Consider the following 13,133-nt stretch of genomic DNA (forward strand, 5'->3'; position numbering starts at 1 on the left):
CCCTGATTTTACCGGTAGGGTTGAGGAAATAGAGGGATTCAGAGATGGGAAAGGAGGGAGAAGCCCCCACCGGCCACCCCCAGGGCGACAGGCTGGATCCCAGTGCTGGAGGGGGTGGTGGGTGTGACAGTGGGGGAGGAGAGTCCGAAGCCCTGGGCAGGCACCAGACAGGTGGGGTCCACACACATCTCTGCTAAGGGGCTGGAAACAGCTCTGATGCCTCTGCTTTGAGCGGACTGAAGGGGATGTAGACATTCCCTGCCCCAGGGGTTGTGGGAGAGCTGATCCACTGGAGGAGGCATGACTTGGATGTCAGGGACCTCAGGGAAAGGTCTGAGGATGATGACAGACCAGTGCGTCCAGGGCCCCAGAGGAAGCTCCAAGCTGTTAGAGGAGAACAAATCGATAAATTGGACGTCATTAAAACTAAGACCATTTGCTCTGAAAAAGGCATCACTGTTAAGAGAATGAAAAGACAGGCCACAGAATGGGAGAAAATATACGTCAGACATGTATCTGATAAAAGACTTGTATCCAGAATATACAAAGAGCTCTTAGAACTCAACAAGAAGAAAATAAACAACGCACTTAAAAAATGGGCAAAAGATCTGAAGAGATACCTCACCAAAGAAGATATTCACATGAAAAACACATGAAAAGATACTCAACGTCATCATCGTCGTTACTAGGGACTTGCAAATTAAAACAACAATGAGATATCATCACCACGTACCCACTAGAATAGATAAAATCCAAAAAACCATGACGCCACCAAATGCTGATGAGGATGTGGAGCCACAGGGACTCTCATTCATTTGATAAGAATGAAAAAGTGCACAGACATTTTGGAAGAGCTTGGCGGGTTTTTTTTGTTTTTTGTTTTTTTTAACTAAATATACCATATGATGGAACAATTGTGCTCCTTGGTATTTACTCAAACGAGCTGAAAACATATGTCTGCACAAAAACCAGCACATGAATGTTTATATCAGCTTTATTCATAATTGCCCAAAACTGGTATCAACCAAGATGTCCTCAGTCTGCGAGTGGAGAAGCAAACTGGGGCACATCAATAAAATGGAATATCATTCAGCAACAAAAAGAAATGAACCGTGAGGCCATGAAAAGACAAGGAGGAACATTTACTACATATTGCTAAGTGGATGAGCCAGTCTGTAAAAGGCTAGTTACTATATGGTTCCAATTCTATGATATCCTGAAATATGCTAAGTACAGGGGCAGCAGAAAGAAAGATTGGCTGCCAGGCTAGTTAAGAAAGGAATAGTCTCCTTTTCTGGAATATATATTTGCCTATCCAGGAAATCCATTTCTTTCACAAATTGTACTTCTGAGAAACTTCTCCATCTTATCCAAATTGCCAATTTATTGGTGAATTTATAATATCCTTTCATTATATTTTTAGTGTACATAGGATCTGTAGAGATGTCCTTTTTTCCACACATATTGATCATTTGTTTGCTAGGGCCTTATCCACTAGTACACTGGTTTTTTAATTCATAGATTTCTGCTCTTACACTTCTTTCCTTTCTTCTACTTTCTTTAGGATTGAGATGAATATACTCCCTTTGATTTCAGTCATTTGAAATTTGATATTCTAGTTGTACTTGAGATAATGTGAATTCTGTGTCTGGGCAGTGTTCTATTTTAACGGGATCAAATGTGTTCATTGTGTTGTCCAGATCCTCTATATCTCTATTATTTTTTGTCTATTTGTTCTATCAGCTACTAAGAGAGGTGTAATAAAGTCCTTCATTATGGTTGTGGAGATGTTAATTCTGTCAATTTTTGCTTTACAATTTTAAAGTTATGTTATTGCATGCATACAGATTTATGATTGTGATATGTTTTTGTTGGATTGACTCTTTGATCTTTATCAAATGTCCCTTTTTTTTTTTTTTAATGCTTCTTGCCTTAAAGTCTTTGTCTGATATTAGCGTAATACCGCCAGCTTTTTGGGTCAGGTTTGTATGGTGTTACCCTTTCAATCCTTTTGTTTTCGGGCTTTCTGTGTTATTAAAGTGTGTCTCTTGTGAGCAGCATAAAATTAAAAACAAAAATCATTGAACAATTCTAGATTGAATTTTCCAGCACTTAAAAGATATCATTTCATTGTCTTCTGGCTTCCAATGTTTCTATTGAGAAGGGAGTTCTCAGTTTAACTGTTGATCTTTTGAAGATAAACTATATATTTTTTTCCTTTGTCTTTAAGATTTTTTTTTTTAAAGATTTTATTCATTTATTTGACAGAGAGAGACACAGCGAGAGAGGGAATACAAGCAGGGGGAATGGGAGAGGGAGAGGCAGGCCTCCTGCGGAACAGGGAGCCCGATGCGGGACTCGATCCCAGGACCCCGGGATCATGACCTGAGCCGAAGGCAGACGCTTAACGACTGAGCCACCCAGGCGCCCCTGTCTTTAAGATTTTTTCATTACATTTTTCTCCCCCAGGAGTCTTACAATGAGGTGTGCGTGTGTGTGTGTGTGTGTTTGTGTTTAAAAAACTAAACTCCAGACTTTATAGGGATTTCACCAGTTTTTCCATTAATATCCTCTTTGTTTCAGGATCCAGTGTAGAGTACCATATTGCATTTAGTTTTCAGGTTTCCTGTCTCCTTGGTTTTTGAGTTTCTCAGCCCTTCCTTGTTTTTCATGACACTGACTTCCTGGTGGAGTACTAGTCAGACCTTCGTATAGAATGTCCCATAATCTGGATCTGTCTGGGATTTTCCTCATGATCAGACTGGGGCTATGGGATTTTGGGAAGACTATCAGAAGTGAAGTCCTCTTCTCGTGTGATTTTGTTTTTATCCTGTGTGAGATCTGCCAAGTTTATTCAATCTATGGGTTGATATGCTTCCTTGATTTGGGTCAATTGAATTTTGGCAGAAGAGGCACCGTGCCGGTTCCAGGCCCAGGCCCTAGGAGGCATCCTATGTCTCTGCTTACCCTTCTCGTGCACAAAGAGAGAAACAGGACAACCCCCAAGAACTGACTGCTGCTGCTGTGTGTGCACTGGTTGATGTTAACGAAGCAACGAGCAGTTACTCATCGTGCAGCAAAATAACTGGGGGTCAAGAAATACGAGACTAACCAAGTTTTATTTGAAAATAATATTAAATTCTATTCGTTTATTCTTGGATATAGGTTTATCATGTAGTAGCCTGTTCACCCAACAAAAGACTATGGAAGGTATATGGCCGACCGCTCTCTGGAGCCTGGAGCAAGTACAAATGGTGAGGACAGGGGAGGGACGGTGACACAGGGTGGGAGCCGGCTCTGTTCACTTCTCTCCAGTGGTGAGTGGTCCAGGCTGGGGTTCGGGGGCTCCTGTAAGCCCAGAACCTTTGGAGCCGGGTGAAGCAGGAGAAGGAGGGGACGGAGAGGCGCTGAGCAGGATACGATCATCTTCCATGGCTACCTTCTCCACCTGTACCGTCCAAATCCTGGTCCTCAGCCCTGCCCTCCCCCACTACCACCCTAGCCCACGTTTGCTTCAAGCTTCCAAACCACTCCAACCCGCCAGCTTTACGTTTTTGGCTCTCACGTCCTGTGACCCATTTCCTCCAGCCAGGCTCTCCCTCGACCCCTCCAGGATCCCGCCCAGACGCCAGAATGGTGCCAGTGAACTTTGGGGCTGGAAGCCTCTATATGCAATGTGCACCAGCCTAAGGCGTGACGTGGGAGCGGGAGTCACGGGGCCCAACCCGGGAGAGAAGTCGGCGAGGGCTTGGGGATACCCGTGCAACCCTCCTCCTAGCCTCGCCAAGGCCATTCCTCCTTCAGAGGGTAAAACTGACCACTCCTCACTCCCTCAGTCTAGGTTCTGCCTCAAGGGTGAATGAAGAGCATCCCAGAGGCCATGAGCGTGTCCCAGTGCCAGGCAGGGGGGGCGCTGGCGCTTAAGGATGAGGCCACTCATCTGTACTGAGCACCAGCTATGAGCCAGCCACTGGGCCAGGTGCTTAGCGGATGATTTCTTTTCAACCCCTGAAGGTCTTAGTGCTGAGGATGTGGAGGCTCGGAGAAGCTAATTCACTTCCTTCTGGTCACTGAGCTAGAAGGTAACCGAGCTGTTGAATCTATGCCTGTCCTGTCTCCCAAGGCTCTCAGATCCAGAAAGGGGCTCCTGAGAGAATATGTTCCAGGGGCTGAGAGTAGACAGGTAAAGTATTAGTGCTGTTTTTCAGAAGACCCAGGGAACTTGTGAGACACGGGGTGGGGGGGAGAGAGAGAGAGAGAGAGAGAGAGAAAGAGATGGGGTGGTACTGAAGGTCTGGGAAGAAATTCCTAGTCTTGTTACTACCACCTGAGCCCCAGAGTAGAGGGGACTGAACCCCAGATACAAAGGGCCCCCCAAGATTTTGACAGACTAAGGCGGGGGGTCCAGCCAAGCATTGGGAGAGGAGGCCTAAACCACACCCCAGAGCACCAGAGCCTCAGATCTTTCTAGAAAGGATCCTAGACCACACCAGTGGCCGGGGCCTCTGGAGGTCAGCTCATCCATCCCTCTCCTCTCTACCGTGAGGAATCTGAGGGGCAGTGTGGCCAGCCGCTCTCTCCCTAATGCCTGTGTCTTTCCTAAACACAGCCCGAGGGCCCAGAAACCACCAATCCCCTGCCCACTGTCCACTGCAGGGCCCATAGCAGGGCCTGATCCAACAGAGGGCCATCTAGTTCCCCAGAGGGAGCGAGACCCTCGAGGCCACCGTGTGGGGAGGGCCTCCCAGGAGGCTGCCTGCCCAGGGCTTCCTGTCCAGGCTGGTGAGGGCCCCACTAGGGCAGAGCTCCACTGAACGTCATGATGGGCAGGCAGAGGAGGGAGCAGAGGTCCGGCGGGGCCTGGGCTGGCGGGTCCGGGGTCCTCTGGGGTTGGGAGCGGAGGCTGCTCTTCTCTGGCTTGTAGCAAGGTGAGACCTCACACCTGTGGGGCAGGCCGGAGTAAGGGCAGGCCCCTCCATCCCTGCAGCTCCTTCCGGGGTTCTAGCACGCGGCGCAGAGGCGGGCCCCTTCCCTGGGCCCCCCTTCCTACCGGACCACACTCTGCAGGATCTTCCTCTCATCCTGGTCCAGGCACACGGCGAAGGGGCAGCCATTGGAGCCGATGATCTGCACCTTGTCCACTTTGATCTGTGACATGCTAATCTGGAAGCAAGGCCGCCATCAGTCCTCCCCGATCCCCGGCCCCAGAACCGCCAGCCCTCGGCGGCTCTCTGCCTCAGGCCACCCCGGCAGCAGCTCTGCGGGACTGACGGCCAGCTCGGGCGAGGGTCCGGCAGCCTCCGCGAGGCCCTGCCTCCTCTCCGGCCTCCACCCTCCCTGAGTCTGGAAGAAACAAGTGCCCCCAGGAGAAGTTCCCACGGCCCCACTGTGAGGCCCGGGGTCCCCAACACGGAGCCGTTCTGCGCGCACCCAGGGCTCCCCCGGCTGCCCGCCAGAGCCTTTGCACGCAGACACATCCGCCCGTAGGGCACCCCACAGTGTGTGCACCCCAAACCGCACCCCCAGCCTGCCTCCCCTCCCCACCCGCACCCGCGCATGCACGCACACAGGCGCCCACCCGCGCCAGGGTCTCTGGAAGGCACGACGGCGGAGAGGGGGGCGTCTTTACCTGGTTGAAGCCCTTCTTGGACTTGGGGTTCTGTCTTTTCACCACCTCTGTCAGGTTTAGCGTCAGGGCCTCCATGCTGGAGTCTGAGGGGCAGGGGCGGCTCAGGCCAGGCTCGGGGCCCCGCCGCCCTGCCGCGCCCCGCCGCGCCCCTGCGCCCCCTCACCTAGCTCCTCCTGCTTCCGGCAGGCCTTGCTGAGATTGACCGAGGTGCACACCTTCTCCATGTTACTCCAGCGGCTTCGTCCACTGATGGCCCCCTGGAAACGCAGCCAGACCCTCTCAGCCGGAGGCCCCCGGGGCCCACCAGCCACAGGGAGCTGCCTGCAGTCGGCGCCCGCCGGGAAGCTCTCGCCGGCTCGCTTCTGCACCAAGAGCCCTCCGACTCCCGATCCCCTATAGACCCTGATGACTCCGGGGAGGAGCGTTAGGTCGCTGGCCTGGTCCATGGATCTGAGGGCACGAGAGCTCGGAGCACCCGCTCCCTATGGTGGGCTCATGGGCGCCCCTCCCACACTCCGGCCCTCCAGATCCCCCCTTTCCCTTCCGACATGGCCCCCTCCCATGCACCCAGCCAGGCACGCCAGCCCCGTGGACGCTGGGCTCTCCCTCACTGTGCCTCTGGACCCCTCACCCTCAGCCCAGCAGCCAGGCCCGAACACTTCCCGGGAGCTGCTGAGCACATCCAGGTGGGGGGAGAGCACACGGGGGGGGGGGGGCGCTTTGGAGGCCCAAGGGGAGAAGGATGTTCACCCCCTCCCCTCTGTCCAGGGGAGCCTGCTGCAGCCTCCCAGCTTAAAGACTGGGGCCCGGGCACATCGCGCGGGAGGGGCTGACTCTGGGTGAGGACGGGTCAGGAACGGGCCCCAGAGGGACAGGGGTCCCAAGCAGCAGCCTCACCTTGCTGTAAATAATCTGTAGTGTTAGAGGGATGGCCTCGCGATCACCATCGATGCCCAGACGCTTGCTGCCAGGACCTGGGCCACACGGGACAGACCTTCACTCCCTCTCGTTTCCGGTACCCCTCCCAGACCCCGGGGCCGCCACCTCCCGGGCCCCGTCTCCCCCGGGGCTCAGGCAGCACCCACCCGAAGCCTTGATGGCACGCGTGGTGGCCGAGTGACCCAGCTCCAGGGAGTAGATGAAGATCTCTTTCATCTTCTCCCCGGTGATGAAAGTCAGCTGCAGAGGGCAAGGGCCGGCGTCAGTGGGGACCTCCCGGAGTGGCCCCCCGCCCCGGGGCTGCTGGCTGCAGGGGTGGGGCGGTGCCTGCAGTGGGGGGGTCCTTACCTCTGTCTGATAGACCTGCAGCAGCACTGGCCGGGCCGCGAAGCGACAGTAATACAGGAGCATGTCCGCCAGGATGGGCAGCTGGGCCGAGGAGCCGTCCAGGGGCCGGGGCTCCGCCTTCAGAGACTGCTGAGGGTGGGCGGCGGAGCCCGGTCAGAGGCACTGGTGGCCAGCGAGCGAGCGAGGGAGCAAGGGAACGTGAGGGCAGGAGACACGGACACACACACGTGTGGAGACAAGGCAGACCAAGCCAGGCAAGGGGGTGGTGGGATCAAAGCAGGACACACAATGGTCGGGGGACGACCCACAGCCCACCCTCACCGGACACCAGGGCCACCAGGGAGGGCCCTGGCCGAGCTGGACAAAGCCGGAGGAAGTGAGGAAGGGGGCTGAAGCCTAAGGTCCCCCGGACCCTGCTGGGACCCGCCGTGACACTGCCCTCGATTTGGGCTCAGTCGCACTTCTCACCCCGGTCCTCCCTGGAGGCCTCAAGCTGGATCCCCCGAAACCAGGGCCTCCGAGCAGCGCCGTGCGACTGCAGTTGGTGCCCCCCGCCCCCCCGGGGGCCACTCACCTGGCACAGGACTTCGGGGGGCAGGTGCATGAGGCCCAGCACGTTGCGCTCGTACCAGGGGTCGAGCATGCCGAGGTAGTGGGAGATGTCATTGGTGCTCTCCAGCTCCTGGGGCAAGGGGTGAGAGTCATTCCAGCCCCCCGGGGCCCCAGATGGCATCTGGGGCCCCAGATGGCATCTGCGGCCCCAACCGTAGCTCCTCCCGGCCCTGAGAGAAGTCTGCGAATCTTTAGTCTGTGTCACACAGCAAAGCGCCGCCCCCACGTGCAGGGCAGGAGCTGCTCCCCAGAGCGAGGCTCAAGCGGGAGAAGGCGACTGCAGTCGCCTAGACACGGTGACTGCTCTTGGCAACCTCTCACCAGCCCCCGTCGGGTCACGGGACCTGCAGGTGCCCACTCTGCGCCCCCACTGCATGTGGCCCGGGGCTGGGGGCATACCGCAGGGCTGGGGTGCCTCGGGGAGTCTGGGGGGGGTGGGGGCGTCTGGCTGGCAGCGGGGGGGCAGGCGCTGGAGCCGGTCCCCTGGCTTCGCTTCACGGGCACGTAGAAGAACTGAAGCTTGAAGACCCGTGTGAGGAGCGGGCGGTTGTTCTCTAGCTGCCTGGTAAAGAAGAAGGCGAGGAGAGGAGTGGTCCCTCTCGGACCCTCAGCCCCCCCGCCCCGCCGCCCCCCCAGGGCAGAGCGAGGCCCCCGGGTCCAGCTCCTACCGCAGGTTGCTGTAGGCCCGAGCCACCTTCCCCGAAATCCGATCGGAGCCGAAGACCACGACGCGCAGTGTGGACGCCTTGGGGTCCTCGTCCCCGCTCAGGAAGGGCCGGCGGCGTTGGTGTCGCAAGGCGGGGGCCAGGAGCCAGCTGGGCAGCTGGGCGCTGAGCTTGGGCTGGGGCAGGGAGCGCGAGCGCTGGGCCCGCGTGGGGGGCGGCGGTGGCGGCGGCGGTGGCAGCAGGCCGTCCAGGGGGCTGCAGAGGCTCCCGGCCCGCCGCAGTGGCAGGCTCGAGCCTGAGCCCGAGCCGCCCTCCAGGCCCCGGGAGTCCCTCCGCAGCACCAGCTGGCTGGTGCTCTTGAAGAGTTTATAGATCCTGTTGAACTTCTGCCCAGGCCTGCGGTGGCCCCGGCGCTCCTGGCCGCCCGGCCTCTTGGGCCACTCGGAGGAGCTCTCCTCGCTGTCCTCCACGTAGCCGCTGTCCATGCCGTCCGAGAGGCCCGAGACGAAGGAGGTCAGCAGCTGCGGGGAGAGGGTGGGCCCCGAGGCCTGGGACGAGGCGAGGGACAGGGTGGAGTCGTGGAAGACCGCCGAGCTGGTGGAGAGCACGGAGTCCCTCTGGGCACAATGCCCGTCCGTTTCCAAGTCCTCCTCCTCTTCCTCCTCTTCCTCCTCCTCCTCCTGCTCCTCATCGTCCCCCAGGATCCCTGGCTGGAGCAGCTCTTGTTCCTTGAGCAGGATTTCCTGCAGGATGTCTGCAGGGAAGCCAGGGGAGGCACCGTCTGGGCATCGGGGTCCTTGAAACCCCTCTTGCACCCCCTCGGAAGGGGCGACAGGCTCAGACCAGCCGGAGGAGGAGGAGGGCGAGGGCAGAAGGAGGTGAAGTGCAGCCCAGGACTTGAGCACCGCCCCCTGCTCTGCTTAGAGCCTGCCCAGGCAGCCGGCGGCAGGACCAGGAAGCAGCTCCCCCCCCCCCGCCCCACCCCAGGGGGTGCGGGGTGGGCGCCACGAGGGCCCCAGCCAGCTGCTTACCAAAGCTGTCCTGGTTCCAGCTGTACGTGTGACACCTGGCGACAGGGATGGGGATGGTGCGGAGCTGGCCAGGTTGGGCAGTGTCTGCTAGAACAGGGGGACAGGGGGTGAGGGCTGGAAGGGGCTCACAGAAGAGACCAGCGCCGGCCACACAGCTGGACGGGGCCGGGGCCGAGTGGGAAGCTGGCCAGCCTCTTTCCGCCCTCGGGGGTGGGGGAGCACCCGGATGAGGAGAGCCTGGGTCCCCCACGGGCGGTGTGGGGCAGAACCACCGGCCGACTTGGACTGCTCACCACCCGGGGAAAAGGCACCGCGCTCTCCCAAGAGCCTCACCTAACACGCCGGGGAAGCCAGCTTTCTGTCCCACCGCCTGCAGCCTGGTCCTGAGCCACTCCCGGGCCTCGGCTGCGTCCCCGATGCCAGAAGCTAGCTCCTGAGCTTCCGCAGTCTCCGTGAAGATGTCTTCGAGCTCGGCCAGGCTCTTGGACTGAAAGCCCAGGAGGAGACGGGCTCACGCCCCCGAACCAAGGCTCGGCTGCCCGACTCCTCGAGCTCCTAGGGTCTTCCCGATGGCGGCCGTGGCCCATCTCCTCCCCTGCCTCGGCACCCACCTCCCCCCACACCTGACCGTGGGGCTCCCCGGGCCCCTCTTCTCAGGAAAGGCCCAGAGCCAGGGCACTGCCGAGTTGGGGGAGGGTCCTTCACAGCTCCCCGCCACGTCCCAGACAGGGGAGGGGGCTGTCCAGGGCCACAGAGCTAGGACTAGAAGTCAGGTCTTCCAGCTTCCCTCTACAGCCTGTTCCCAGCCGCCCGGCCCACGCCATCCTCAGAGGCTCCTGCCCAGCCCCCTGCCCAGGCTGCCACCCACCTCTGTCGGGATCCAGTGCCACCGAAACCTCTCAGTGTGGCCAGCCCTCCAGCCACTGCCCTGCCACGTCAGCCACGGTGACGCTAAGGCCCCGGGGCCCCAGGCACGTACCTGCAGCCTGCCGTGCAGCCCTGGGAGGTCACAGTGGGCCCCGAAGGTGGCCTGGAAGGCGTGCAGGAGCAGGGTAGTATAAGCGCTGTGGGGCGAGTGCCCGGGCGCGCTCAGCTTGTTGGCCACGGCGAGGAACTCAGCCTGCACCTCCACTGGGTTCAGCAACAGCACGGTGCTGGGGACACAGAGGGCAGGCTCTGGGGGGTGGGGACAGTGCAGCCCCTCACGTCTGGCGCCTGGCGGAGCTGCTGAGCCCCAACCCCCTGGTGGCTGAGGCCAGGGGAGAGGCAGGGGGCTGGCTCAAGGGTCCCAGGTCCAAGTGCAAAGCTTACGGTCTACTCCTGAGTATTTTTCAGCCAGTGTTTTCAAAGGGCCTTTTGAAAGCGGGACTTCATTTTTACAAAAGGAACTTCACCTTAATTTTTATATCAGCATTTTTCCTACAGGACGTCGGAATGGATGGAAGGAGGACTCAAGAGGACTGCCCTCTCAAGGGAGGTGACTTGGAGCTAGGGGCTCATTTTGCAGGGGGGAGGGAGCCGGGCGGCCACATACCTGCACGCAGGCTGGCCTGGAAGTTCAGGCTAGGCGTCAAGGCTGCCTGTGAGCCTGCAGCTCACAGGGGGCCCCTTTTCTAACTCCCGAAAGCCATCACCCCAGCTAGCTTGTGCGGGGCTGGGAGCGGACTGTGTGCCCAGCCTCCCCGCCCCCCCTCTCCCCCGCCTCTCCTCTCCTGGACCCTGGGCTCCCTCTCTGGGCCAGCCTTGACATTCTGTTCATCATGGAAAACTTCAGACAGACCCAAATGTTCAAAGAATCGTGAACCCCCCAAGGTGTCGATGGCTCAGTTAACAGCCACACGACTGTTCTCACTTCGCCCACATCGGCCCTCCCCTCCGTCTCTGTGTTTTCTCGAAGCGTGTTGGAGACATCACAATATCCCAGCTGTAGAGACTTTGGTGTGAGCTGCTTGCACTGTCCCCCGCCCCCCCAGGCTCCGTGCAGAGAAGCAAGGTGAAGGCGGCCCTCCTGTCCCGTCTCTGCGGATGGCCGCCCCGGGTCAGGGCCCCCCCGGACGGGACCGGGCTCTATCAGAGTCCCCATCCTATAGGGGGGAAACTAATGTTGATTTCTCTATTTGTCAGAAAAAGGGGACAGGCTTGCACAAGCCGCCCCTGCCTGAGCCACTGTCCTCCACCGCGTGCTTGCTCACTCCTTCCACGTACGTGTGCTGAGCTCCGCTGTGTGCAGGACGCGACCAGCCAGGCGCATGCCCTCCCCCTGCATGCCTTCTGGGCACGTGTGTTCACCTAAAACTCATTTCAGTTCTGCGTGCGTGTGCGTGTGCGTTTGCGTGTATATGAACGTAGGCTTTCATATAAAATGCATTGTTTAGGGGTGCCTGGCTGGCTCAGTTGGTGGAGCATGCCGCTCTTGATCTCAGGGTCGTGAGTTCGAGCCCCACAGAACTCGGGCGTAGAGATTACATAAAATAAATAAATAAATAAAATAACATGCATTTTTTACTGTCGAAAAAAGTTTGGAAAATGCTATTTTAGTAACAGGCAGAAAGACATCGTAGAAAGCACGTGGGCTTTTGAGTAAGACTGAGGCTTAAATCCCGGCTCAGACGCTTACTAGCTGTGTGACCATCGGGAAGTAATACTCGGCCTCTCTGACCTCCAGTTTCCCCATCTGAAAAGTGGGGGCAAAGTGAGGTCATGTGTGCCCAGGACCTGGCCTGATCGGTGCAGGTGGTTTTTAACGTTTGTTGTTTAAGTTTCCGAGCCATTTAGAACTCGGAGGAAAACCCCTCAGCCCAGAGAAACCACCTTATGTACAAAGCATCACCAACTATTCCAAGGCGTTCTGGTCCTCTCGAAGACTGTTTGTTGGTGGCTGGGGCGGGGGGGTACAGTGTTGGAGGGAAAACCAGATGCATGGGGCTGGGAGGGGGGACGGTGTGGGTTTGGGGATGGGAGAACCCCCCTCAAGAACACTCACATGGTGGAGCTGCGGTGACTTCTAATGGGCAGGCCCTGCTCGGCCCTCACCAGTCGCTGGTAGGTGATTCCTGTTGCCAAAACAAACAGAGTTGGTAGGTTTATCTGCAACTTCAGCAGTCATGGCCTTGGGCCTCCCAGTGGCCCCGCCCTGCCCGCGATGAGGCTCAGGCCCCATGCAGCTCTGCTCCCCGCAGACGGTGGGTGTACTACCTGAGGCTTTAGGGTGGCCAGCCTGTGGCTGCCCAGGGGTTCCCTGACCCTCTCTCGGCTCCCCCGAGCGTGTGTGGGCCCCCAGCTCAGTCTCCTCCAGCCCTCTGAGCCTCTGCCCAGCTTCCCACTGGCTCTCAGGGCAGCTCGCCCTCCCTGCTGCTGTCCCTCCCAGGCTGAGCCCTGCCTCTGCCCCCAATAAAAAAGTTAACCTTTTGTCTATTTTGATAGGAAAGTCCCTGAAACTGGCTACCGCTATCAGGACCTGGGACGCCACCTGGTGGCCACTCGCGTGCATGACCGAGGCGAGCTCTCCTCCCCGCCCCCTGCAAGCCCCCCAGGGAAATGCTGTCGTGCAGACTTCTCTTGCTCAGTCTTCTCCTGACCCTCCTGTCTGTGGGATGGCTTCCAGCTCTGGGGGGAGTGAAGCGAGACCTTCCACCCCGCTCCTTCACTGCCCTGCCCACGGTCACCCCGACAGGACCAGACCCGCTCTGCCACGCCACTCTTCCTGGTGGGCCACATGCAGCAGAGACTTGTGGGCATCCACCCAACACCCATCCTCCTTCTTTACCAAAGGGACCCTGGGCACAGAGCAAGACGTCACATTTCTCAACCTCCCTTGCAGGGGTTGGGTGGGGCTTCTGGAACACCCCTTTCTGCAACCCCCGCTTTCCTCCTTTCTGTTAACTGGAATAGGGCCATGAAAGCCGGAGC

The 13,133-nt window shown here is 58.2% G+C and overlaps 1 protein-coding gene across 9 annotated transcripts in view; it reads right to left on the bottom strand.

The window, feature by feature from the left end:
* Positions 1-1,576: 1,576 nt before the first annotated feature.
* PIK3R5 (phosphoinositide-3-kinase regulatory subunit 5) overlaps positions 1,577-13,133 on the bottom strand; it is a 65,343-nt gene continuing 53,786 nt past the window's right edge. For 6 of the 9 annotated variants that reach the window (XM_045889871.3, XM_064583692.1, XM_064583696.1 and 3 more), the window contains 14 exons: positions 12,208-12,277; positions 10,204-10,378; positions 9,558-9,711; positions 9,225-9,308; positions 8,197-8,947; positions 7,928-8,090; positions 7,491-7,598; positions 6,917-7,045; positions 6,715-6,808; positions 6,527-6,603; positions 5,793-5,886; positions 5,630-5,712; positions 5,051-5,163; positions 1,577-4,942 (listed from right to left, as the gene is read on the bottom strand). In XM_045889871.3, the coding sequence (XP_045745827.2) occupies positions 4,795-4,942; positions 5,051-5,163; positions 5,630-5,712; positions 5,793-5,886; positions 6,527-6,603; positions 6,715-6,808; positions 6,917-7,045; positions 7,491-7,598; positions 7,928-8,090; positions 8,197-8,947; positions 9,225-9,308; positions 9,558-9,711; positions 10,204-10,378; positions 12,208-12,277 (2,243 nt within the window). In that variant the 3' untranslated portion in view covers positions 1,577-4,794. The remainder of the gene's footprint in view (positions 4,943-5,050; positions 5,164-5,629; positions 5,713-5,792; positions 5,887-6,526; positions 6,604-6,714; positions 6,809-6,916; positions 7,046-7,490; positions 7,599-7,927; positions 8,091-8,196; positions 8,948-9,224; positions 9,309-9,557; positions 9,712-10,203; positions 10,379-12,207; positions 12,278-13,133) is intronic. The other 3 variants (XM_045889873.3, XM_064583695.1, XM_064583697.1) reach the window with 2 other exon arrangements.

Source organism: Mirounga angustirostris, unplaced genomic scaffold (assembly GCF_029215605.1).
Source record: "Mirounga angustirostris isolate CCGP_5_RB_7025 unplaced genomic scaffold, mMirAng1.0.hap1 SCAF_17, whole genome shotgun sequence".
Taxonomy (NCBI): Eukaryota; Metazoa; Chordata; class Mammalia; order Carnivora; family Phocidae; genus Mirounga; species Mirounga angustirostris.